General features: G+C 37.6%; 4 protein-coding genes across 6 annotated transcripts; 2 read left to right on the top strand and 2 right to left on the bottom strand.

Moving 5' to 3' along the window:
* The first annotated feature begins 1,385 nt into the window (after positions 1 to 1,385).
* On the top strand, positions 1,386 to 4,382 carry LOC141649361 (protein FAR1-RELATED SEQUENCE 5-like). Its single transcript, XM_074458053.1, has 3 exons — positions 1,386 to 1,527; positions 2,254 to 3,191; positions 3,828 to 4,382. The coding sequence occupies exons 1-3, from the start codon at positions 1,386 to 1,388 to the stop codon at positions 4,380 to 4,382; spliced, it is 1,635 nt and encodes a 544-aa protein (XP_074314154.1).
* LOC141647783 (uncharacterized) lies at positions 3,834 to 10,669 on the bottom strand. Of its 2 annotated transcripts, XR_012545841.1 has the most exons (6): positions 10,455 to 10,669; positions 9,994 to 10,260; positions 9,817 to 9,909; positions 9,456 to 9,561; positions 7,019 to 7,483; positions 3,834 to 4,308 (listed from the first exon to the last, which is right to left on the bottom strand). XR_012545841.1 is itself a non-coding variant. In XM_074456109.1 (5 exons), exons 1-5 carry the CDS (start codon positions 10,531 to 10,533, stop codon positions 7,369 to 7,371), a joined length of 660 nt encoding a protein of 219 aa, XP_074312210.1. In that variant the 5' UTR covers positions 10,534 to 10,669; the 3' UTR covers positions 6,813 to 7,368. The 2 variants fall into 2 exon arrangements, 1 of the variants encoding a protein (XP_074312210.1); XM_074456109.1 differs by lacking the exon at positions 3,834 to 4,308 and having other exon boundaries at positions 6,813 to 7,483.
* A 4,438-nt stretch (positions 10,670 to 15,107) lies between these two features.
* On the top strand, positions 15,108 to 16,820 carry LOC141647784 (monothiol glutaredoxin-S1-like). The gene has a single exon (XM_074456110.1). It carries the CDS (start codon positions 16,204 to 16,206, stop codon positions 16,525 to 16,527), a length of 324 nt encoding a protein of 107 aa, XP_074312211.1. The 5' UTR covers positions 15,108 to 16,203; the 3' UTR covers positions 16,528 to 16,820.
* Positions 16,383 to 22,372, bottom strand: LOC141647782 (pentatricopeptide repeat-containing protein At3g57430, chloroplastic). Of its 2 annotated transcripts, XR_012545840.1 has the most exons (3): positions 19,578 to 22,372; positions 19,042 to 19,197; positions 16,383 to 16,508 (listed from the first exon to the last, which is right to left on the bottom strand). XR_012545840.1 is itself a non-coding variant. In XM_074456108.1 (1 exon), exon 1 carries the CDS (start codon positions 22,289 to 22,291, stop codon positions 19,589 to 19,591), a length of 2,703 nt encoding a protein of 900 aa, XP_074312209.1. In that variant the 5' UTR covers positions 22,292 to 22,371; the 3' UTR covers positions 19,433 to 19,588. The 2 variants fall into 2 exon arrangements, 1 of the variants encoding a protein (XP_074312209.1); XM_074456108.1 differs by lacking the exons at positions 16,383 to 16,508; positions 19,042 to 19,197 and having other exon boundaries at positions 19,433 to 22,371.
* Between the last annotated feature and the right edge of the window lie 1,864 nt (positions 22,373 to 24,236).

Genomic DNA, 24,236 nt, shown 5'->3' with positions numbered 1-24,236 from the left:
TAAGAGGTAGAAAATAAAAGTTTACTACCATCAACGGAAACTTTAAGTTAAGTTATTTTTGTCTGAAACTATTTTTACTTTACTATTAAAAATAACACAATAATGTTATATTACATGATATGACATTAAAATACAATTAAGTGATTTAAGATCTAATTAAATTGTGTATTACCTTATAACGAAAACAGGTAAAAACAGTATACTACGTATTTAAAAAGACAATTTACAAATAATTAACTAATATTTTTATTTTTTATTTTTAATAAAAAAAATACATAAAAATTTGGTACGTCCTTTAGAAAACCATATTCCCCCCAATCATTGTTGTTTTGATCGATTACCTAAATTCATTAAAAAACAAGAATCCGACAATTCTCTGTGGTAAAACAAAATATCTCTCGTTTCTCCCTCGGGTCTATTCTTGTTTTTTATTTTCAAAGGAATGCTAATGCTCTTATGTTGATTTGATCGGTGTACGAATCCCTTGAATCCAGTACCAACAGGTATCATCCCCCCCAACGTTTTTCTTGTAATCCTTTCAAAAAGTCTGACTAATGAAGGATAATATAAAAAGGAGATTTGCGTAATTTTAGAGTGTAACTGATGAAGGAGAACATTTATAGAAATGATTGTATAATAAATCGTAATTTATTTTCGCTGTACAAATTTTACTCATTGCAGTACTTTTTACACCAAACTTTCCATTTACTACCCTTACAAAAAAAATAGCAAACTTCATTCCCTCTTTTTCTCTCTATTGTTCCATGGCTTCCATCCTTACCTTCGTTCAACAGTTCAACCTCCTTCAATTATTCAATTATAGAACATATATTTATTAGTTTGCTAATCTATTACAATTAATCGAATTGACTCCTTTATAATTTTGTAAATTTTTAATTAGGGTTTATGCTCAAATTAATTGCTATTAATTGTCACAAATTCTTATTTGTGACGGAGATATCCGTCACAAATAAGAGACGGGCCAAATACATACCATTTAACTCAATTTGGTACCCGTTTGCATGGAAGCCTGCGCTGACAGCACATCAAGGAGACGGCTGGTTCACTGTTGGAGACGCATGACGGGTGTACTGTGAAGATTATTCTATTGCCTATTTGTACTATGTGTAACATATTTAATTCCAATAATTTGCAATAAGTGTATCTTGCATTAAATGCTTCTGAGATCTTTGCCCCCCATGCACAACCCTACTTCCATTTCACCATGATTTTGCACAACAACTTGCTTCCATTCTCATAATTCTGATCTTCTTTCTACATTTTCCTTCTATTCTCTATAATTTACAACTAAAATGGCGTAAAAATTTACAACTTTATTATTGAAGATCTTCCAACAACTTTATTACTCTCATAGTTCAAAAAAAATGGAAGATCTTCAACAAACCTTTACAGAAATGTTAGTTGATGGTGCCCTAATCGTTCCAACAACAATGGAATGTGCAGATAATAATCATGGTGGGATAATTGTTCAGCCTTCAACAGAAAACACAACGACCGCAGGTAGAGGTATGCCTTTTTACGCCATTTTTCTGTTCTCGAAGGTAGGGCAAATTATTGTTATTATTAATGTTACTATAATACATCTTAAAAACAAGGAAAGAACAAGTTATTGAATTATATTGATGTGTTTGTCACATTTGTATTGCATTATATTGATGTGCAAATTCTCAGTGAGCATAAAGTTTTTCTTTGTTAAGTTTTACCATCATGAACTGTAATATTAGGTTATAGTTTTGATGCGTACCATATATGATTGATTTTACTGTAATATAATGGATGTTTACATTTACCGTTCTTTTGTTTGTACTGTTGGTCCAAATGTCAGCCTGTCAGTTTATCAATCTGAATATGATTTCTAGGTTTTCAAAGGCAAAGATATGTGTATGATATAACGGATGTTTAAATATAATACGGTTGTTTAAATATAATGGATGTTTACATTTTCGGTGTTAATGGCTTTACTTGTTAGTCCTAATGTCACCCCCACAACAATAATGCATATTGTTATTTATCTTTTAATGTGTGCATTTCTCTATATAATGTCACCCTCACAACGACATTGGACCAGCTTACTTGTTCAACAAATTTTGTACGTCAAACAAATGTGTCTAATTTTAGTCCTTATGTAACCCTGTAACTAGAGTATGGATAAATATGTAAATGCAGATGTTGCTATTTATGTTATATATGTTTACACTTTATTGCCTAATGTGACCCTGTAAACCTATGCAGGTACAGACTATTCAAAATCCCTATTGGGAATGAAAGCAGAGAAATGGGAATTAATTTATGAGTTGTTCCGGAAACACTCACAGGCCATTGGTTTCGGCATTAGGAAAGCAACTTCTCGTAGAGCGAACGGAAGTGGTACACCCGTATTCGAGAGATACTTTGTATGTTCATGTGCGGGAGTACATGCAAATGGTAATAGGCGAGACGATAACGGCAATCCTTTGAGGAATTCTGCAGTCACACGTTGCCAATGCAAAGCCGGTTTAAGGACACAAGTGAACGAGGACGGGCAGTGGGAGGTAATGCAACATTTCACAGAACACAACCATGAGCTGACTCCCCCTCAATGGCAACAGCACCACCGCTCGGAGAGGAGAATTACTGATGCTGAGGCAGAGGCTATAAGGGCTTTGACTGAAGCCTTTGTAGCCCCTTCGGTTCAATACAAAGTGGCAGCTGCTTTAGCGGGGGGCGATGTATTTGTCGGACACACTAAGAGGGATCACATCAACTTTGTTCATAGGCTGAAGATTAAAGCGATCGAGGGCGGTGACGCAGCCACACTAATTAATCTGCTCACTAAAAGTCAAGCTGAGGATCCCGGGTTTTTCTTCCGAGTCCAATTCAACAAAGAAGGGAGACTCCATCACCTTTTCTGGTGTGACTCGATGATGAGGGAGGATTACCGATTGTATCATGATGTTGTCATCTTTGACACAACGTATCGGACTAACAGGTACAATCTGATTTGTGGTGCATTTGTTGGTATAAATAACCACTGGTCCAATGTCATGTTTGGGTGTGCTTTCCTATCCGACGAGCAAGAAGAATCATTCCAATGGTTGTTTAATGTGTTTAATGAAGCTATGGGTGAGGATGTTCGTCCTGTCTCCATTTTCACTGACCAAGACAAAGCAATGACAAATGCAGTTGAGGCGGTATATTCTATGTCTCACTGTTAAGTTTCGCATGTTGAGTTATGCCACCATTATGTGACCACTTCACTTTGCATATCATTAATCCGAAATATGATAACAAATTAGGCAGATGCATTAACATATGTCACCATATTTTACTAAGTCAAATGGAAACTCAAATGACAACAATTTTCCAAACTCTGTCAACATATTTTAGTAATCCGCCTTTTGAGGTAAATTAGAGATGTCATCATATGAAGCACTTATGTAATCACATTGGAAAAAAAATATAGCTATAAACATATGACCTCTATATGCTAACATTGTCTTCTGTCCTTAGTAGGCACAGACTATGTCTAGTTAATTATTCAATATGTGACCACTTAACCTACGTTTACAATTGTAAAAAAATTGACAACATATTTTAATAATCAGCTCCTTGACTGAAGTTGAAGATGTCACCATATGAAGCACTTATGTAAGCACATTTAATGGCAACATTATTCGTAGATATATAATCATATTATACTGATGAACTTGTGTGTTAATTACTAAAATGTCACCATATGAATCTGTTAAGTACTGTCTTAAATTGTACATCGCAAACATAAACATATGACTTCTAAATGATAACATTTCTCTTCTGTCGCCATACAGATATACCCAGAAAGCAGGCATAGGCTATGCCAATGGCATATCCAACAGAACGCCATCTCACACTTTGGTCATTTAAAGCATGATAGGACATTCCAGAATTTGTTCAACAAATGTCTTAATGGTTGCTTTAACGAAAAGGAATTTGAAGCGACATGGAAAAGAATGACGACAGAGTATGGTGTTGAGAACCACCCATGGTTCAATAGATTATACAGTCTAAGAATTAAATGGTGTACTGCATTGAACAATCAGTACTTCTCAGCGGGTATCCTTTCTTCCCAAAGGAGCGAGAGTACAAATCATGCTATGGGGTTCCAAGCTTCAAAAACAACATCAGTCACTGAATTCTTTGGAATATTTGAGACGACCGTGAGGAGGTGGAGAGGAGAGGAGGAGCGGAAAGAATTCAACTCTATAAGAGCGTCCCCTACATCCGTGTTTCCCCTTGTAGACCTTCTTCAACATGCATCTCAGATATATACTATGGAGCTGTTCCGTGTGTTTGAGAAGGAGTTTGGACTTGCAATGGGCACCCGGCAGACTTATCACCCATGAAGATACCACTTTAATTTATAGTGTCGACACGGTTGGCAACGAGGGGTCTTCCCATCATGTTACTTATGATTGCGGGAACAACTTGTGTGTTTGCACTTGTAGGAAGTACCAAGTAATGGCCATCTTATGTTACCACATCATACGGGTCCTGCACATGCATTCTGTGCAGGAGATCCCTGCTAGCTGCATCCACAGGAGGTGGACGAAATTTGCAAAAACGGATGTCTGGAAACGTTTACTACCTGCTGATATGCGCCGAAGTGCTGCAAATGAGGCCATTAATTGGCGACGTTCAACCCTCACCAATGTCAACAACCTCATAACAAAGAGCCAGAAGGTAATGGAGGCAAGGGTAATTGTGGACAAGTTCTTTGAGGCGGCAAATGCTGAAGTAATAGTATTCTTTACGCAGAGCTTTCGGGGCGCCAAACAAACACTGAAACAACCGAAGAGCGCCCTATTCTTGATCCTATCCGTGTAACGACGAAAGGTAGGAGCGCAAGGAAAAAAAGCGGACTTGGAAAGAAGAAGAAAGCCAAAAAAACTGCTGCAAACGATGGGGACGCATACACCCCAATTCCTCGTCTCCTGTGAACGTCGATTATATGGTAACATTTTGACCTTTTGCAAACCACAACGCATCAAAGCTAGTGCCACTTAGCCATAGGGCGCGAAAGACATCACCGTTGTGACCATTATTGTATTATTTGTTAGGTTATCGAAAATGGTCTGATATTTTGTCATTTTGAACTATGAAAAAATGTTTGGAAGTATGGTCTGCTTTTTGGAAAACGATGTACCGAATTAATGTTGCCATTATTGTACAATCTGTTAGCAGATCTTAAATTAAAGGTTGGTTTTCAGATCTTAAATTAAAGGTTTTCATCTTGTAAAGGCATGTGGCCATTCTTGGATTATATGTAACTAGAAATATTTGGCAACATTATTGCTGAAAGTATAAACATCTTAGGGTTGCCACTCTTTTAAAGTATAGATACTATTCTTCGAACATATGTTACCAAATATAACATGGCAACATAATTCTCCAAACTGTAAACCATTTTGAGTTAGTTAATTTTTTTCTAAGAAACAATGCTAAACTAAAGGCTGCTTTATGACTCGTTAAACGATGTCCTTATTTTTGCACAATATGATACCATAATTATATGTATACACTTCACATTTTTAAATAATTCAGCGGTTGGAAGGATATGACATTGGCCTTTTCATAGTTTAGACACTATTCTTGGAACATATGTTACCAAATAGAACATGGTAACATAATTGGTCTAAGTATAAACCATCTGCTTAGGTAACATATGTTCCTTTTTTTATACGAAATGGCACTACTTAAAACACCCATATAAGGGAGGGGAAACACATTTGGATAACAAACAGAGAAGTCATAGCTATACAAACACAAATATTCAGCCAACCTACCGAACATGTCCGAAAATAAGGCCGTACAACAGGGCCATAATTAACATCCAAAATGAGGCCATACATTACGGCCATATCTAATATCCAAAATAAGGCCATCCATCAGGGCCATATTAATTATCCAAAATAAGGCCATACATTAGGCCTATAAACAACATCCAACCATGACACGTCTACTACTTGGGCAAACATTTCCTCCCTTTGTCATGCGGGTGTTAGTCGGGCTAGGTTCTCCGACTAGTAACGCCAATGTCATCAAGGCCAAGAGAAAATGAAGGCGCCTCCACCATCTCCACATTCACAAGTGCGTCCAACTTCTCGCCAAGCGCATTCCAAGCAGCAACAAACCCTGGTGAACCCAACGCTTGCGTAAATGACCCCTGGGACTGTTTCGCCTTCACCGACAAGATTTCTGCCACACCACGATCAAGCACGTCCGCAAGTCCCTCCCGGGCCGCCAACTCATGCATCGAGCTCTTGTGCATAACGGAGACCATCGAAAGGTTCCTCCTTGTTGTCATCCAACTGCGGACTCGCACCTATACCAAAAGAAATGATATAATGTAAACATAAAATGAAATGATATAATGTAAACATAACCAATGTAGATGGCCACATAATGTTTGCAGACAGTGTCTTTACAAACCTCAAGAATGTTAGCTGCCAACATTTATAACCAATCTGCTCACATACTGTCCGAAGACATCAACATTAAAAAAGAAGAAAGAGGGGAGCGTACATCGATAAGAGGCCCGCGATTCCTCATCATCCCAAATGCCTTCGAGTAGTGGGAGTTGAATAAATGCGGACGGAGGGTCCCGGTCATTATCGCGACGATACAAGCGCTTCACTTGGTGCCTTGATATTGGATATGTGGGCAGCTCCCAAATACCAATCCCAAAGCCGCGATGATGCGGGTATGCAAAGCAACTTCTTGGGCCATTCTCTCCTTCGTACGCTCCGAGTCCAATGTCTTTGAACAAGCGGTAGTCTAGTCGGTTCTGGGAGCCCCCACCAAGTCAGACGGTGGAAGTACATTAGCTGTAGAAACATTAGACAACCTCCTACATTCTTGGTGTCGTTGGTCCTCCACGACTCAACTGCTTGGTTGAGACGTAGCAACACAAATGAACACCAGTCCAGCTGTGAAATAGAGTCCACATCCTCCACTGCTTTCACCAAGCGTAAGTCGATACGATTGTGAACTGTTGGTGCAAGGAAAGTCGCCATAGCAAATACCACAAACATTTTCTTAAAATCAAGACTTCCCCGTCAAAAAACCCCAACATTGCTACTCTAACCCTCTCTATTGATATCTCATCTTTAGCCATGACCTTGAAACTTTCACGCCAAATCTGTGCCAATTGCTGATCGGTCCTCGGTGCTATAGTATTGTCAGTACACGGTAGCATGAAGGCGTCGTAGACATCATGTTTGGTTAGAACAAATTGGACATGGCGGTTAAATAAGAACATCCTCGAACTAGGGTCATATTTCTCGGAGCAACCACCCACCATCCGATGATAAAAAGCATGTGTCTTCAACTCTAGCAACCACCGAATCCGATGTCCTCGACATCCTTTTTCTGAGCTTCTGTTAGAATAGCAATCAGATTGAACAACTGCCTCGGTGATCCATGGCCATCCACCTCCTTCTTTTTCCTACGACATAGTTCAACCATATGTTAATATTTGTAACCAACATATTAATATCAAAACACACCAAAAAGACGCCAAATTAACAACACTTTGACACCATTACAAACACTCCACAATCAAATTATAACCGGTCACAAACATAACTATACAACATCTCATATATAGTACATATAGATAGCTTCCAACATTCATGAGTAATTTGGTCACATATGTCAATCAGAACACACCCAGAAAGACACAAAATTAACATCATTTTGACACCATTCAAATCATGCCACAATAAAATAAAAAATGGTCACAAATAAGACGGTGCCGCATTATATATAAAGTTCATAGTTATTTGCTTATTGTCATCTAACTACATTATCTACAAAAGTGAGGACAAAGAGAATCCACCTAAGTTCATAATCAATAGGCAGAAATTGTTACCATTTAGTCCACAATTTGTCACCATGCCAATTAGACTTCATTCACCATATATACAATCATGTCAGATGCCATCATTCTTAACCCATTTTGGTAACATTTTACATTCAAAATAAACCCTAAAAAGACACCAAATTCACAAACTTTGACACCATTCAAATAATGCTACAATAAATTGAAAATTGGTGACATACAAAACGATGCAACACTTCATATACAGTCCATATTTTTATGGTTATTGTAAATTAAGGACATAATAAACCAAAGTGATGACAAAGCAGGTAAATCAAAAGATACAAATTGTTCCCGATTAATCAAACAATTGTCACCATATATACAATCATGTCAGATGCCATCATTCTTAACCAATTTGGTCACATTTGACATTCAAAATAAACACTAAAAATACACCAAATTCATAGTTATTTGACACCATTCAAATAATACTACAATAAAATGAAAAATGGTGACAAATAAAATGATGCAACATTTCATATACAGTCCATCTTTATTTTGGTTATTGTAAATTAATGACATAATAGACCAAAGTGATCACAAAGTAGGTTAATCAAACAATTGTCACCATATATACAACCATGTCACATGACACCATTCTTAACCAATTTGGTAACATTTCACATTCAAAATAAACCCTAAAAAGACACCAAATTCATAAATTTTGACACCATATTTATTTAGTTATTGTAAATTAATGACATAATAAACCAAAGTGGTCACAAAGCAAGTTAATCAAAAGATACAAATTGTTCCCAATTAATCAAAAAAATGTCACCATCTCAGTTAGACTCCCGTCACCATATATACAATCATGTCAGATGCCATCATTCTTAACCAATTTGGTCACATTTGACATTCAAAATAAACACTAAAAAGACACCAAATTCACAAACTTTGACCCCATTCAAATAATGCTACAATAAAATGATAAATGGTGACAAATAAAATGATGCAACATTTCATATACAGTCCATCTTTATTTTGGTTATTGTAAATTAATGACATAATAGACCAAACTGATCACAAAGCAGGTTAATCAAAAGATACAAATTGTTCCCAATTAATCAATCAATTGTGACCATATATACAATCATGTCACATGACACCATTCTTAACCAATTTGGTAACATTTTCACATTGAAAATAAACCCTAAAAAGACACCAAATTCATAAAGTTTGACACCATGTTTATTTGGTTATTGTAAATTAATGACATAATTAACCAAAGTGATCACAATGCAGGTTAATCAACAGATACAAATTGTTCCTACTTATTCAAAAAATTGTCACCAACTCAATTAGACTTCACTCACCATATATACAGTCATGTCCTATGTCATCCTAAACCACCTAACTGATAACAAATTTGGTCACTTTTTTAATTCAAAACAAACCTATCTACATAAACCACCTAAGTGATAACAAAGATGGTTAATCAACAGACACAAATTTATCCCAAATTATTCAAAAAATTTATCCCAAATATTGTCCTATTTTATAATCAAAACACACAGAAATGGTGACAACTTACTTTCCCACCACAAGAGAAGAGTCATCCCCCTTCCGCTTCTTGGATCCCTCACCAACTTCTGCCTTCCCCTTTACAATCTGCAGTGCCTTCGGCTTTAGCGGACGATCTGTGCACAACATAAATCCATTTGTAACCATCTCAGATTTGTAACATACAAATAAAAAATGGTCACATAAAATATGACATAGACCCTTCACATCATTTACCAGAAAAAAGGTTTTACCACTTCAGATCTAGCACACAAAATGTGCACAACATAGATCCATTTGTAACCACTTCAGATTTGTAACATACACCAAAAAAATGGCCACATAAAACATGACATTGACCATTCACCTCATTTACTAGAAAAAAGTTTTACCTTTAGTGACCTCAGTTGGCTTTGACACAGCCTTCTTCTTCAGCGCGCTTTTCCCAACTTTTACCGCCATATCAACAGCGGCATTGACACGATCTGTTCATGGCGAAAGAAAATATTATTAGGATGCCAACAAATTACCGAAAAATGTGGATACAAAATTATAAAACATAAACTTGCCTTCCTCATCATCATCCGCCTGTTCATCTTCATCAGGGTCTTCTTCACCCGACTCCTCAATCTCTTCCTCTTCCTCCACAACCTTATCCTTCCCCTTACTATTACCAACGCTGAACGTCACCCTCTTCTTCGTCGCCTTTCTCTGACATGCAAGATCTCCATTCGCATCCTCATTCACATCCTCTTCTGCCACAACCGCTTTACCTTTTCCCCGCACTTTTGCGGCCACGGCTTTCTTTCCTCTGCCTTCTGCCTCAACCTCATTCACTGAACCAAACAACAATAAAATGAACAAACAACATTAATGAACCCTAAGTAGACGATAAATCCCAATAATTGAAAACAAAAACCCACTAAGTAGGAATAAGAGAAAATATGAACCAAACCAGTTGAATTTGAAACCATTTCAAAAATATGAACGAATCCATACTATTTTAATACATCAAAAAACATAGCATTACCTTCTCCTGCATCATCCACCTTTCGACCTCTAGTAGTTTTCTTATTTGGCCCCCTTCTTGCTGCTTGTTTCGTTGGCATGATAATGATTTCGGTTGATTTGTGGGTATTTTTTGTGGTTATGTTGTGAGAAAATGAAGAGAGAGGATTAAGAGAGAAGAAAGAAAGTTGGGATGATGAATGAAGAGGAGTAAATGTGGAAATAAAATGAATATGGTTGGTTTTCAAATTGAAGAAGTGGACGGTTTTTTTTGCATTGGGAAAGATGGATTAATTAATAATTTCTCACAATTTCTCTTTTCCTTCCCCATGCAAAGTACTGACACAGCCGCACATCCCCTCACAACCCATTTAACTAAAACACTACTATTCGCCCCGTCTCTTGCTTGTGACGGATAACCCGTCACAAGCAAGACTTATTGATTAATTGTTATTAGATGGTGGGATATTGGTGTAGCCGTGTAATAGGATGCCGCCATTGACATGTAGTTTGGCTTTTTGTTTTCTTAATTTTTCAATGTATTGTACGTACTACATAGCAGTACACAATGGTTTCAACTTTCACAATTCACATAATACACTGTACGCACCGGCTCTGACCGACCAACCACCCCCACTCCGGCGGACTTGACGGCCAGCAAAGTCTCTTCCTACCGGCGACCACCATCCCTCAACGACGACGACATGAGACGGAAATAAGGTGATACGGAATTAGGGGAAAATGTTGTGAAATTAGAGAGAATATATTAGAGAGAAGTTAGGGAGGGAAAATGGGATGAAAAATGGTAGGGGTATAATTGTCAACTGTGTACTGTGATGAGTAAAATGTGTACTGCGAAAATGTTGTAAAATCAGTACCCTAATAAATTAGGGATAATGATTGTTTCTTGCAAAAGAGGTAAAATATAAATGTAATATTGTTTCCATGTATAGTTTTGAGAGTTATTTTCTTAGGCGGGAAAACTACGAGAATTTTTATTCTCTTAGTAGTAAAGGGAGAAGGGAGAAGGGAGAAGGGAGATTGGAGAAGGTTTTATCTCAGGATAATTCCCTATTATCCTTTCCGAGTGAGTTGGCATGAGAAAATATGTATCAAGGACTCAAGCAGCATACATACTTAGCAAAAAAGCATACTTCTCCAATATATGCAGTAAATTTATCATAAACAACATCACTTATACTCCACCATTTAGCCAATCAACCCACTAGTTCTACTGCTACAACACCTACAAGTATTCAACACACAGTCCCCGGGAAATAACAGGGCTATTTCGGGGAGAAACACATTTTTGGCCTAAAATGATTATTAGTATTTTCTCTGGTTGCTGGCATGAGTATGAAGAAAAAAATGGTCGGTGTACCATGGATAGGGAAAGAAGGATTATTCCTCGAGATGTACAAGTCAACAACATCGTACAACCATATCAAATCTAGGTGAGGACCCAAAAAACTTGTTTAATCAGCCCCTTGAAATTCCTACGAGTAAATATATAAAAATGTACTCCGTAGGTTTTGCTTTGATTTCATTGCCAAAAATAGGCAAAATGAACAAAAGAAATTGGTTTATGGTGCCTTGGATCCATCTGGTAACACATGAATCCGCCTTTGATGGTTCACACGTGAATACACATAATAAATGGTTACGGCCTAAAACTTCACCAATTATGGTCTACTCCTTTCAATGTAATTTTGCTGAACATAATTCATCTGAACAAAAATTTCTCAGTTATTTGATTTTTGTCAAAATCATCTGCCGTAACTTGAACTCAACTTCTCTGAAATTTACTGAATATAAGTGTTTCCTCTATTTTCGTTACTTCTGAAAATTATCAAAACCTACTTGTACTACACTGTTTAAAGAACTCAGAGCGTATACAAAATAATCTAACATCCTGCAAGCTGCAAATATAAGTTGAGGAGAACAGACCTATGCAAGTGCAGCAGAAGAAAACAGTGATGACCACATGGAATCGGTACCATAAGGAACGAGACAAAGTTCGCAACACAAAAGGCGGACACGTGTATCCAGGCAATCTGACGTACAAAAGGAGTAACCTGCATAATAGGATGTGATGTCAAGAGTCACAAACAATGTACAAGCACAAGAGATAAGGATGCATGCAAAAAAAAAGTAGGCTTCATGAGGTAACTGCATATGCCAGAATGGACCAAGAATAAGAATCTCTCTTTAAAGCATCCACAACATTGATAAATACAAAACCTCACCAATTAGCTTTCTAGAAAGGTAGATAAAATTCTTCGGCAACCTGCAATCCTGCATATCATCATATGTCAGATGTGCGTATGTGATGTGAGGAACCGATCTTGCATCTTTCTCTTCTGTCCTTGGGATAAGATGAACTCAGCCACTTTCCGTACTGGCTTTGCTTTTTACATGTAAGCAGATTCTTTTTCAAAACATCAAAATCAAAATCAACACCATTTACTCATTTACTGCTATCCTATTGTACAGTTGTAAACCAGGAGAGCATGCTCGCCATTACCTAAAGATTATCAACTTTCCGTCAACATTTTCAATGTAAAACGGGCATTCAAAGAATAGCCAATATTTGTATGATACGGCCAACATTTGACCTATACAACAGATACAAGGCTAATAAAACCCAATATTAGACTGGTACGGCACATACAAGTGATATACAAACAAGCCCCAATGAACAATTGGATGCGCAACCAAAATATAATACGAAGCCGTGATTCACGACCATTAACACGACCATGACATATACTGTGATTTAATACCGTGCATGAGAGCGAACGAATAGAGGAAGAGCTATGCATCTAAAGACTCGGATAAAGCACTTGGCATGGATAACTACGAGTTAGATGTGTATTTTTTCAATAAAATAATGTTGACTTTTACGTAAAAAAACGTGTAACTGTACCCAAGAATTGAGTTCGAGTGATATACGACGAGAAAATAGTTGGTGCACATAACATAACATCATAATGATGAGGATATATATTAAAACTGAACTAATATATCTCATCATTCATCATTGTAATCATCATCAGTAATACTCCAATAATCCAACGTTTCACCTATGTAATATGAGGGGGAGAGTGTATTAAGCTACTTTACTCGTATCGACTACAATTATCAGACGCGAGTGTGTGTGTGTGTGTGGGTGGAGAGTCAGACACTCAGACATGACTCTTGTGAAATTTTACGTTTTATCCTAAAATGAAGTGTTGTATGACTGTACCATCAATTAAAGTGACATGTTGAGGAACATAGCCAAGTCGATGACAAAAAAATATTACACAGAAAAAAAAAACAAAAATAAAAACGTTGCTTTAAATCTGAAATGCAAAGCCTCCCTGATACCATTGTGCATGCAAGGAATCTAACTCAAAAAAAGAGCACCATGTTGTTTGTAGAAGAGAATACAGTTGTCCCTCAATTGTTACAGAAAGAAGGGAACAAATTTGGCCCTTCGCTATACATTGAGCTACCTGTACAAAATGGTTCAGTTTTGACGATCACACAACTCCAAACACTATCAACTATATATGGCGTATCTGTAACCAAAATGGTACAGGAATCAAAGTAAACTCTGCATAAGTTGAAGCCATCACCACAAATATAGAATATTTATCATGAAGATAATCAAGTAGCTTATGACATGCCCTATATCCAAAAGCATATAATTAGATATAAAATATAAAGCACATAAATGTAGTGCTTTGCATGGCATTAAACCTCGGCTGCTAATCGCATCACAGGGAATATATAAAGGTTTATAAGGTTACTGCAATCATAATTTAAGGCAGCCACATACATAGAGTAACTGTGGTAGTAAACCTCGGTTGCACAACGAACCGCAACCAATTTATGAAAGCTTTAACGATTATTAGAAATGTATATCGAGGTGGTATCCTACGCCATTTTAGCGCAATGACTGTGACATCAATTCCACAATAAAGACTCACACCTTTATTTACTACCATATGGGCCCAACAATTGAGAATGTGAGCAACATACTGATGTGTGATCACAACTGGGAGCAATATTTAATGCTATGTCATTGCTTGGTTTGGCCTTTGCACATGTATCTATGTACAGATGACTTTGTACCTGGTACTCCATGACAGTACCCTTAGGGACTTAAGAGCAGTTTCCAAACAACAGAATCAGCTAGTATGGTGACAAAGTTATGTATCAGGTGAACTATTTGCTTAAAAAAGACCAAATCAACCATACATAGCATTGCATCTGACTTTGAGATCTCAAATACCTTTATTCAGTAGAACCCAACAGTTACCATGATATTATCATTGCCTCAAACTTCTAGTTATTCCCCTTCTGTAGTGTTGTTGGCTTGTTGCCCTTTGGTACGTTATTATGCTTTGTCAATTGACATACATGTTGCCCTATCCTGCATGGATATAAAGTGGCCAGTGTCACCTTCCATAAGCAGTGAGAATCCAGTACGGAAAGAGGTTCTATTTTGCAGCATTTTATTATACTACCTTCATCCCAAATTTATCGTTCTATTTGACTTAGATGGGCAGGGCAACTGCTGTCAACTTAAACCATTACTTTCTCCAAATATCTACAAATATACAATGTAGAATGTTTGATTCATCAAAAAAATCATTTTCATATTATCACTTTTGTCGAAATTGTACCGAGTGTTGGGCCGTGAAACATTGTCACATTCAAAAGATGAGTGTGGCGGGGATGCGTATGTTGAGATGGATGTGCGGACATACAAGGAAAGATCGATTAAGGAATGAGGTGATTAGGGAAAAGGTAAAAGTGGCGCCAATAGAGGACAAGATGATGGAAAACCGACTAAGATGGTTTGGCCATGTGAGAAGGAGACCTATGGACGCACCAGTTAGGAGGCCGGAGACTTGGAGAACAGAAAAGGCCCCTAGAGGTAGAGGAAGACCGAGACAGACATGGTTGAGAGTGATAGAGCACGATATGAGATTTCTGGGACTTGAGGAGAGTATGGTGACGGAGAGGGCACAATGGAGGGAAAGGATACATGTTGATTTCTAGTATTTTTTTTTTTTTTGACATATTTAGTGTTTTTATTTAATTTAAAAAAAATTAAATTATTTGTTCTTCTCTCCTTTATTACATTTTTCTACCGACCACTTTCTTATATATTTTACTTGGTTCACTTTTAAGGCATTCCGGATCCTTAATTCTATTTCGGTTTTCAAAATCGTTTTAATCTTCCCTCTCGATTTAAATTTTAAGTTTTTATAAAAGAAAGCTGAAATTCGATTTTAAAACCTGTAAGCTTTACCTTGACTTTCCATTACATTTTCGCTCCCCCTTTTTGTTTTTCATTTTCCCTTTTCTATTCGCTTTTTGAGGTGTGCGTTCACCTATGGATGGTTCTAAAGGATGATTCATGTCAGCCAACCCCAAATCATTTTGGGATTAAGGCTCTGATGTTGTTGTTGTTGTTGTTGTCGAAATTGTAGCTATATATTCCGAGAATATATCAGTCAAAGTTGTTTGCCTACCTAAGTTAAATGGGGACAATATAATTATGTAATGGGAAGGAGGGAGTACTTAAAGTAATTCTAAGAAATGCAAAGCATCCACCAAAACTCTATATATAGAGGCCGGCATACCATTTATCTAGCAGCAGAAGCCATCAGTGCTTACAAGAAACAGAGAGCAGTTCTAGAGAGTTAAAATTTTCAAAACACTTCCTTTACATTATAAGACTCCCCCTTTCTTATCATAACAAAAGATTCAAATTCATGGAGACAGTGAGGCGTCTAGTGGGAGACAAACCTGTGGTCATCTTCAGTAAGAGCTCATGTTGCATGAGCCATTCCATGAAACAACTCATAAGCAGCTATGGAGCCAACCCAGCTGTGTATGAGTTGGATGAACTTCCAAATGGGAGGGAGATAGATCAAGCTTTACATAAGCTTGGGTGTAAGTCAGGTGTGCCAGCTGTATTCATAGGCCAAAAGCTTGTAGGAGGCGCTAACGATGTCATTAGCCTCCAGGTTCAAGGTAAACTTGTGCCCATGCTGATGGAGGCTGGTGCAATGTGGATCTGGAACAAAACAAATTAATTCCACCATCAATAATTTATGATGCAATAGGGACAACAAGAAGTTCCTATGCTACATATGTCTTCTTGATTAGCATAGCCTATAGATAAAGTGATAAACGTATTAAAAAAAAAAAACTAGCAGAATGAGCTGAAAAAAGCGTAAAGAGCCCAATTAGCGGCAAGTTGTATCATGAACAAAAGAGATTGTTACAAAGTTCTCACATTTTTGTTACTTTTAAGAAACTAGTCTGATAATCCGTGCAATAGTTTCTTTATGGTTCTAAACCTTAATTATATGCCTCATTTCCCACATTGCTCTGATTTGCAATTCGAAAATGACCAGTAGTGAAATGGAAAGGGAATAAAAGGGCCCTTCTAAAAGAGACAGAAGGAATAGGTAATCAGAGCATAAACATAACGGCAAATATGACAACTTCCATGGTAGAACAAACCCCATAACAACTCATTTGCAGCATTTATTAGGTATCTACCCAGGATAGTTGATTAAGTAAATGTAGTGACTGGGAGAATGGAGATTGACAATAATCCTATATACAGTAAAGTAGACACGTAGTCCTACCTAATGCGATCACCCTATCTTCAGTCCATCGAAATGTGTACTGTTTGCTTTTATTTTGGTTGCACAATTGCATTATCCTGCTTCAGTCTGGATTTTATCCAAGTAGGATCGCAAGTGCAGAAAGTTCTCTTTCCTGAGTTTTAATAGTACGTCATTCCAGGAATCAAACATGAAACATCTGGTTAAGCTGCTGAATCAATCATTACCAGCTTATTCAAGTGTTCATTGGTGAGTAATTTGTTTAGTGCAGGGGGGGGGGGGGAATTCAGACGCATGCTACAATGCCAATCAATTTTTAACCCCAATTTAACTTTATGCCATACTTGTATCTGTGTCCAGAATAATAATTACACAATTGGAAGGTAAACATCATCAAAACAAACGGGGTCATTATAAATCAATAAACATAAGACATTTATAAAATAGACTCTGGTTATTTTCTTGGCAATCCACATCAGTGATTCTGCGAAAATGCTTACATCATATGAAGTGACATGAGAATACAGATAATAAGCTATGAGCATCAGCAAAGAAGACAGCCACCACCTCAAAATGTCCTGCCCATATGGGAAATCCAATTAACAGAAATAGTGCAGAGTGTCGTGTTCATTTGCTATCATTCAAGAACAATGATGACAGTGGATAGGAGATAACAAAAGCCTCAGCCCATTTTCCACGTGTGTATTCTACAATTGTATCTACCGCAATATATATCCTCAAGGAAGAGAATCATCTTTTGGAAAAAAAATCTTATTAGTTCGCCAGTTGTTCTGCCTGTGGAGTAGCAGATGGAGAGAAATTGGCTTCAGTTACCTGTCAGATATAACTGCACATCATAGATCCCCTTAATCTATGTTTGTGAGTGTTTACTTGTAATCGTGTTGAACTTGTTATATTAATATCTCACAACTGTACCCTAAAATAAAATCTCACAATGAAGTTGACACTGGACAGCCTATCTATACAGGTAAATGAGCTAACCCCACATAACTTTAGCTTTTAATTCCTAGTTCATATTTCTGCATTTTTTTTCTCATGACATTTTTTTGTAAATAAGGAATTGTATATCCATTGTATCGATCAGTAGGCAAAATATCTTAATTATGTAGGCTTAGTAAGACAAGCTGAGCAAATTGACAGTACCAAGATTAGGAAGCTGAACAGAGAAGCATCTAATGTGAGAAATTGTATAATCAGAATCCTGTTGACACCTCCAATAAGTTTCCTAAGTAGTGAACTATTTGAGAAAAAGGTCTAGCGGAATAAGGATGCATCTAGCCAATCATGTACATTTGCCCACCTTAACATCTGTACGCAGTCTCACACTCTCACACGTTACAAATTTACAATCAATACAAATTCTAAGCGGAATTCAGAGTATCTATGCAGATTTCAAAAGGGACATAGTAAGCTAGAGCCAAAAATATAATGGCTCGCTCTACTCCCTGGTTTCAGTTTCGTTTTGATACTTGGAGCTTCATTGATGTCAACTTTGACCAACATTTTTCTCATAATATACAACGTTTGCAATTACTGAAAAAAGTTAATATGAAAGAAATTGTTTTGATGAAACAAACGTGACAAAATTAAATTGTATCACAAATATCAGTTGACCACCAATGTCAAATGGCCACAATGGAAATAGGATTACAGTAGTACGCCTTTTGTATCACAAATATCCAACTTGTTGAAACCAGCCTAATTATTGGATCAAGATGACCGGGTAAAACACTTTTAGAAAATATTGAGAACTCTTTCCAAAACTGAAAAGTCTTTTCATTACACAAAAATATGAGATGAATTATCTCTTAACAGCTTAACCCTGAACCCACACTAACAGGGTAAATTTATAAAAGTTATTCTGGTTGCACACGGTAAATATGAACTCAACTAAGTATAATATAGTTGCAATATCTTAAGCCATAAAGTAGTAATAGGCCATTCATATTTTACCTGCTCATGTACAAGTGTACAACACATTGGTTTTAACCTGTTGTAGCATCAGATAAAAGTCTTTCGATTTCTCTCTGCCGTAGACTCATGCCAATGTCACCTTTACTACGACATGCATAAAACTTTTCTTCAAGTAGCCTTGGTGTCATCTTTCACCTGAAAATGAGAGAAAATTATAGTTAAGATAGCAAACATTAGATTCAAACGTCCTCATACCAATCACTAGCACGATTATCCTATACACAAACCCATTTGTCCCTTTCTGACACCTACAGTGTCAAATTTACCTTTTCCAATGCTTCTATATTTAAATACTGAATGCCTGTGACTTCAAATCTTGGAACCTATATCTGGACAATCCCATTTCAAAAGATTCAAAGGGAGCAAGACAAAAGTAGGAACGTGGTTTAAGAAGCACTTGCCTCTTAAACTGGCAAATTGGAGAAAAAAGTTTTGATATACAGAATGAATGTCACATCCAAAAAGAATTATTGCAGGATCTCATATAGTAACAGAAATCAAAGGAAATCAATTACATATTCTACAGTCACCAATAATCTCCGCAAGAGCAACGGCCATCCTTGAAATGATGGAACCTCCTGACATCTCGGAGAATAATTTCCCTTCTTTCAATTGTAGAAATAAACTTCGCAGCTTCATGGCAATCATTGCAAACTCTAAGGTTTTTCGCAACGCGAATTATACTACTAGGAGGCGTATTTAAGATGCCAAATGCTATTGCTAATTTCTCACTGTGCCCACATAGTAGACTCTCTTTTTCCTCTTCCTTGAGGTTATGAAGGACACATGAAGTGTCAGGAACATAGCCTTCCTTCTTCATCCTTACTGACAAATCCTCTAGGAAACCATACAGTTGCTCAACTTGTGGGTGCAATGCATCACCTGCCCGGAATTTATGAACCTTGTTACCAAATTCAATCCAACTACATCCGGGTTCCTTTCTCACTCCCATCTGCTTCATATTCTTCCGAACTTCCATTGATTTTTCCCAAAACCCTGCAGATGCATAAAGGTTAGAAAGTAAAACATAATGACTATCAACATGGGGTTCCAATTGTATGAGATTCCTTCCAGCAATCTCTCCGACCTCTAAATTCTTATGCACTCGGCAAGCACCAAGCAAACTACTCCAAGCACCCGTTTTGTCATATTGTTCAGGCATTTCATTGATAAGTTCAAACGCAGCTTTCACTTTTCCTGATCGACCAAGCAAGTCCACTACACACGCATAATGATCGGAGGTAGGGTCAACTCCAAATTCATTCTTCATACTGTAGAAAAGACCTAGGCCTTCATTAACCAACCCAGAGTGGCTACATGCTGCAAGTATAGCAATGAATGTCACCTCATTGGGCCTCACAGTACCACCTTGCAAACCATCTGTTACCATATCTTTGAAAAGGTGAAATGCTTCCTTTCCTCTCCCATGCATTCCATAAGCCATGATAAGAACATTCCATGTTATCACATTCTTATCTGGTATAGAATCAAATACTCTTCTTGATAAAGTCAAGCATCCGCATTTTGCGTACATGTCAACTAGGGCACTTCCAACAGCAACATCTGAAGCAAAATTGTGTTTAAGGGCATAAGCATGGATCTCTTTTCCCTTAACAAGAGCTGAAAGGGAAGCACAACCAGGAAGAATTGACATTAGCGTAATCGAGTTTGCCATAGAAGAATTTCTAAAATAATTCCCATTTTCATTATCTCCGTCAGTTTTTCCAGGAAGTCTATGCATTTTATGAAGCAGTGTTAGTGCGTCATTATGCCTACCACATACAACATAACTGGTTATCATTGTGTTCCAAGAGACAATATCCTTAGACTCTATGGTATCAAACATAGCTTCTGCAATATCTATCTTCCCTATCCTAGAGTATAGATCCATAAGAGCATTTTGTACATACCTGTTCCTCCCAAAGCCCAACTTGATGATAAAACTGTGAATACCTTCTCTATTTACAAAAGACGGACTATGTACACATGATGGTAATATACTAGCCATGGTGATGGGATTTGGCCGAAGCCCAGAAACTTCTAGCATGTCAAGGAAAAGGATCAGCGCCTCATCAAAACATCCATTTAGTGTGTAGCCAGCTAACATGGTATTCCAGAGAGCAACGCTCCTCAAATGGGTGTCATTGAAAAGTTGTCGAGCTTTGCTTATCTGTTTACAATTGCAATACATATCAACCAAAGCACTAACCACAAAAGAATTATCACTCAAATCTCGATGTCTCAGCACATAAGCATGTATTTCCTTTCCTAGATCCAACAACTCCAAATATGAGCAAGAAGGCAATACGCTTGCAATAGTTACTCCATCTGGCTCAACACCCGTACACACCATAAACTTGAAAAAATGCAACGCATCATCAAATCTTCTGTTTTGTGAAAACGAGCTTATGGCAGTGTTCCAAGTGACCAAATCTCGATCCTCAAACACATAAAGCAACGACCTTGCATAGTCAAGCTTCCCGAATTTGGCGTACATAGACATCAATGCATTGACCGTATAAGTAGTCACATATCCCTTCCTCAAACAGTAACCATGAGCTTGTTTCCCAAGCTTCAACCGTTCAACTACAAGCATATTCCCACATGCCGACACCACACCCACCAAAGTAAAGGAGCTACACTCAACATTCACCTCCAACTGCATTACCCGAAACGCCTCCAAAGCATCTTCCCAAAGCTCATGCCGGCACAAGGCCATAATAAAAGAGTTCCACGACACCTGATCTCTGTGAGACATTTTATCAAACACCTTACGTGCGTCGCCGATCTCACCACATTTCCCATACATACTCACAAGGGTATTATCGACCGTGATGACTTTAGACGAACACCCAAACTTCACCGCCTGGGCATGAATCTGCTTCCCAAAATCCAAGTCGTAAAGGTCAGTAGCGACCTTCAAAATGGCGGGAAAAGCAAAGTTGTCGGGCAAAACATCGGCCGACATCATTGCAGTGTAAGTAGAAATGGCTTCTTGTAAAAGACCAGAACGAGCCTGGGAATGAAGAGTTTGGGCCCATGAGTGTTTAGGAGCGAATTTGAAAGTCGGGTTCGAAAGAGAGGAAGAGGAAGAATGAAGGTAGTTTTTATGAATGGATGATAAGTTAGGGAGCGTAGGGATGGAACAGGTTGGTAAAGAGGAGGAGAAAGAAGAAGGAGAAGAAAGAGGTGGCAGTGTAGAGGACAGAGTGTGGTTCATAGATGACATTGTTGATTGTTGATAACTAACTTGGTTTCTTTCGTTTGGCGCCAACCATTCACATATTTTGGTCTCATTATTAATATCAGGCTTATCCAAGACCCATAACTCCAAATGGGTGTTGATTTTCGCAGTGCACTTTTTACTCATTACAGTACACTTTTTCCAATCTTACCCCTCTCATTTTACCACTCATCTATTCTCATTTCTCTCTCTACTGTACTACATTTTGGACGAGCCCTGACCACTTCCTCTACCGAATACGACCGGCTATCGTTACAGACTCTGACCGCCTGCCGATACTGCCCCTTTCACCATCACATCCCCTTCCGCCCAGGCTGTCACTTTTTCTCTCGGTCAGCCGCCACGTCCATCCCCTCCAAGGACTTCGATCAATCGTCGGGCGGCGACATCATCCTTCTGTCGAACGTTCACTTGCCCCTTTCCCTGCGACACCTCGACCATCAACTACAAACCACCAACCAAACCCAACCCTAATAGAACCCCCAAAAACCCACAATAATTACCCCAATGAAATGGATAAAAAAAATACTAATTTGATGATAATTTGTAGTATGAAGTTAAAATCTTGTTTTACGTTCAAATCAAGGATTGAAATCAAATAAATTTGGTTGATTTGTGAAGAAATTTTGGTTGGTTTGATAAGTTTAATTTTTGGAATTTGAGAGAATGAATTTTGTGAGTTTTTTTGGGTAAGTGTATGAAATGGAAAAAAGAGGGTAAAGAGTACTGTAATGAGTAAAAATCATACTGCGAAAATAAATTACGCTCCAAATATATGACCCGAAGTGAGCCGATAAAACCGAAACTGACCCGATCCGAAGTAACTAGACTTAAATGACCAGAAATGACTTATCATGACCCAGATTATAATGTCCGGCCGTTTCAAAATGACCCGATCCAAAGTGACCCGACCCGAACCTGACCGAATGACTCATTTGTCTACTCACTACCAAGGGTTCATAAAAAACTGAATTAAAAATATCGAAAAACCTGCGATAACGTCATTACATTTTTGTTTAATATCACTTAAATACAAGCTAATTACGGAGTACATGGTTATCTTTTTTTTTTTTTGACAGTAGAGTACATGCTTATCTTACTACCCATTCTCTCACAACTTGAGTGGCATTAGTAAAAACGGTAGTGGATTTATCATTACCCTTAAAATATGTAGATGAACCGCTTCATTCTTTAATTACCGTGGGAAAAAAAAGACGCATTTGTTATATTACATACTTACATAAGACCCCTTTTAGTAAAAGAATATATAATGTCACTCCGAAATTGTTAATGTCACTCATATTTGTGAAACGGCGAATAGTAACATACTCTTAGGCTCTGTTTGGCATGCCTTTTCAGGTACCTGTTTTGACAAAAGTAGTTTTTTAGTCAAAACTTTAAGATAGCTTATTCGTTTGGCAGCGTTTGCCAATTAGCTTATTTGCCCAAATAAGCTACCAGAAAATAAAATGTTAGTTAGGATAGCATTTTAGATTTTAGGTACTTGATTCTAAGTTATATTACCTTTATACCAATCTATGATATACTAAATAATTATTATTACATTTTACGTCATTTCATCAAAATAAGCTACCATTTCAATTAGCTCGCTAAACAATTTTTTAGGGTTATGTTCATTCATGGACGCATTTTACATTTTTACCCCTGTAATACCCGTCCTTTTAGAGACCCGTTGACTGACCTGAGACACCTATCTAGACCTTCGAAAACCGTACGAGTGAAACCTTGTGACGTTGTGAGCCTTTGAGTTCGTGCTACTCGATCTAGCGGAGGCTACTCGATCGAGTAGAGGCCACTCGATCGAGTAAGTGGGTTACTCGATCGAGTAACGTGAGTTCAGCGGGGAGTTATAAATCGTAAAATCGTGAAACCCAAATTATTTTCTCCTTTCTTCTTAAACCTAGATGCA

This window comes from Silene latifolia, chromosome 3, assembly GCF_048544455.1.
Source record: "Silene latifolia isolate original U9 population chromosome 3, ASM4854445v1, whole genome shotgun sequence".
Taxonomy (NCBI): domain Eukaryota; kingdom Viridiplantae; phylum Streptophyta; class Magnoliopsida; order Caryophyllales; family Caryophyllaceae; genus Silene; species Silene latifolia.
This window is presented reverse-complemented; position numbering and strand designations above follow the sequence as displayed.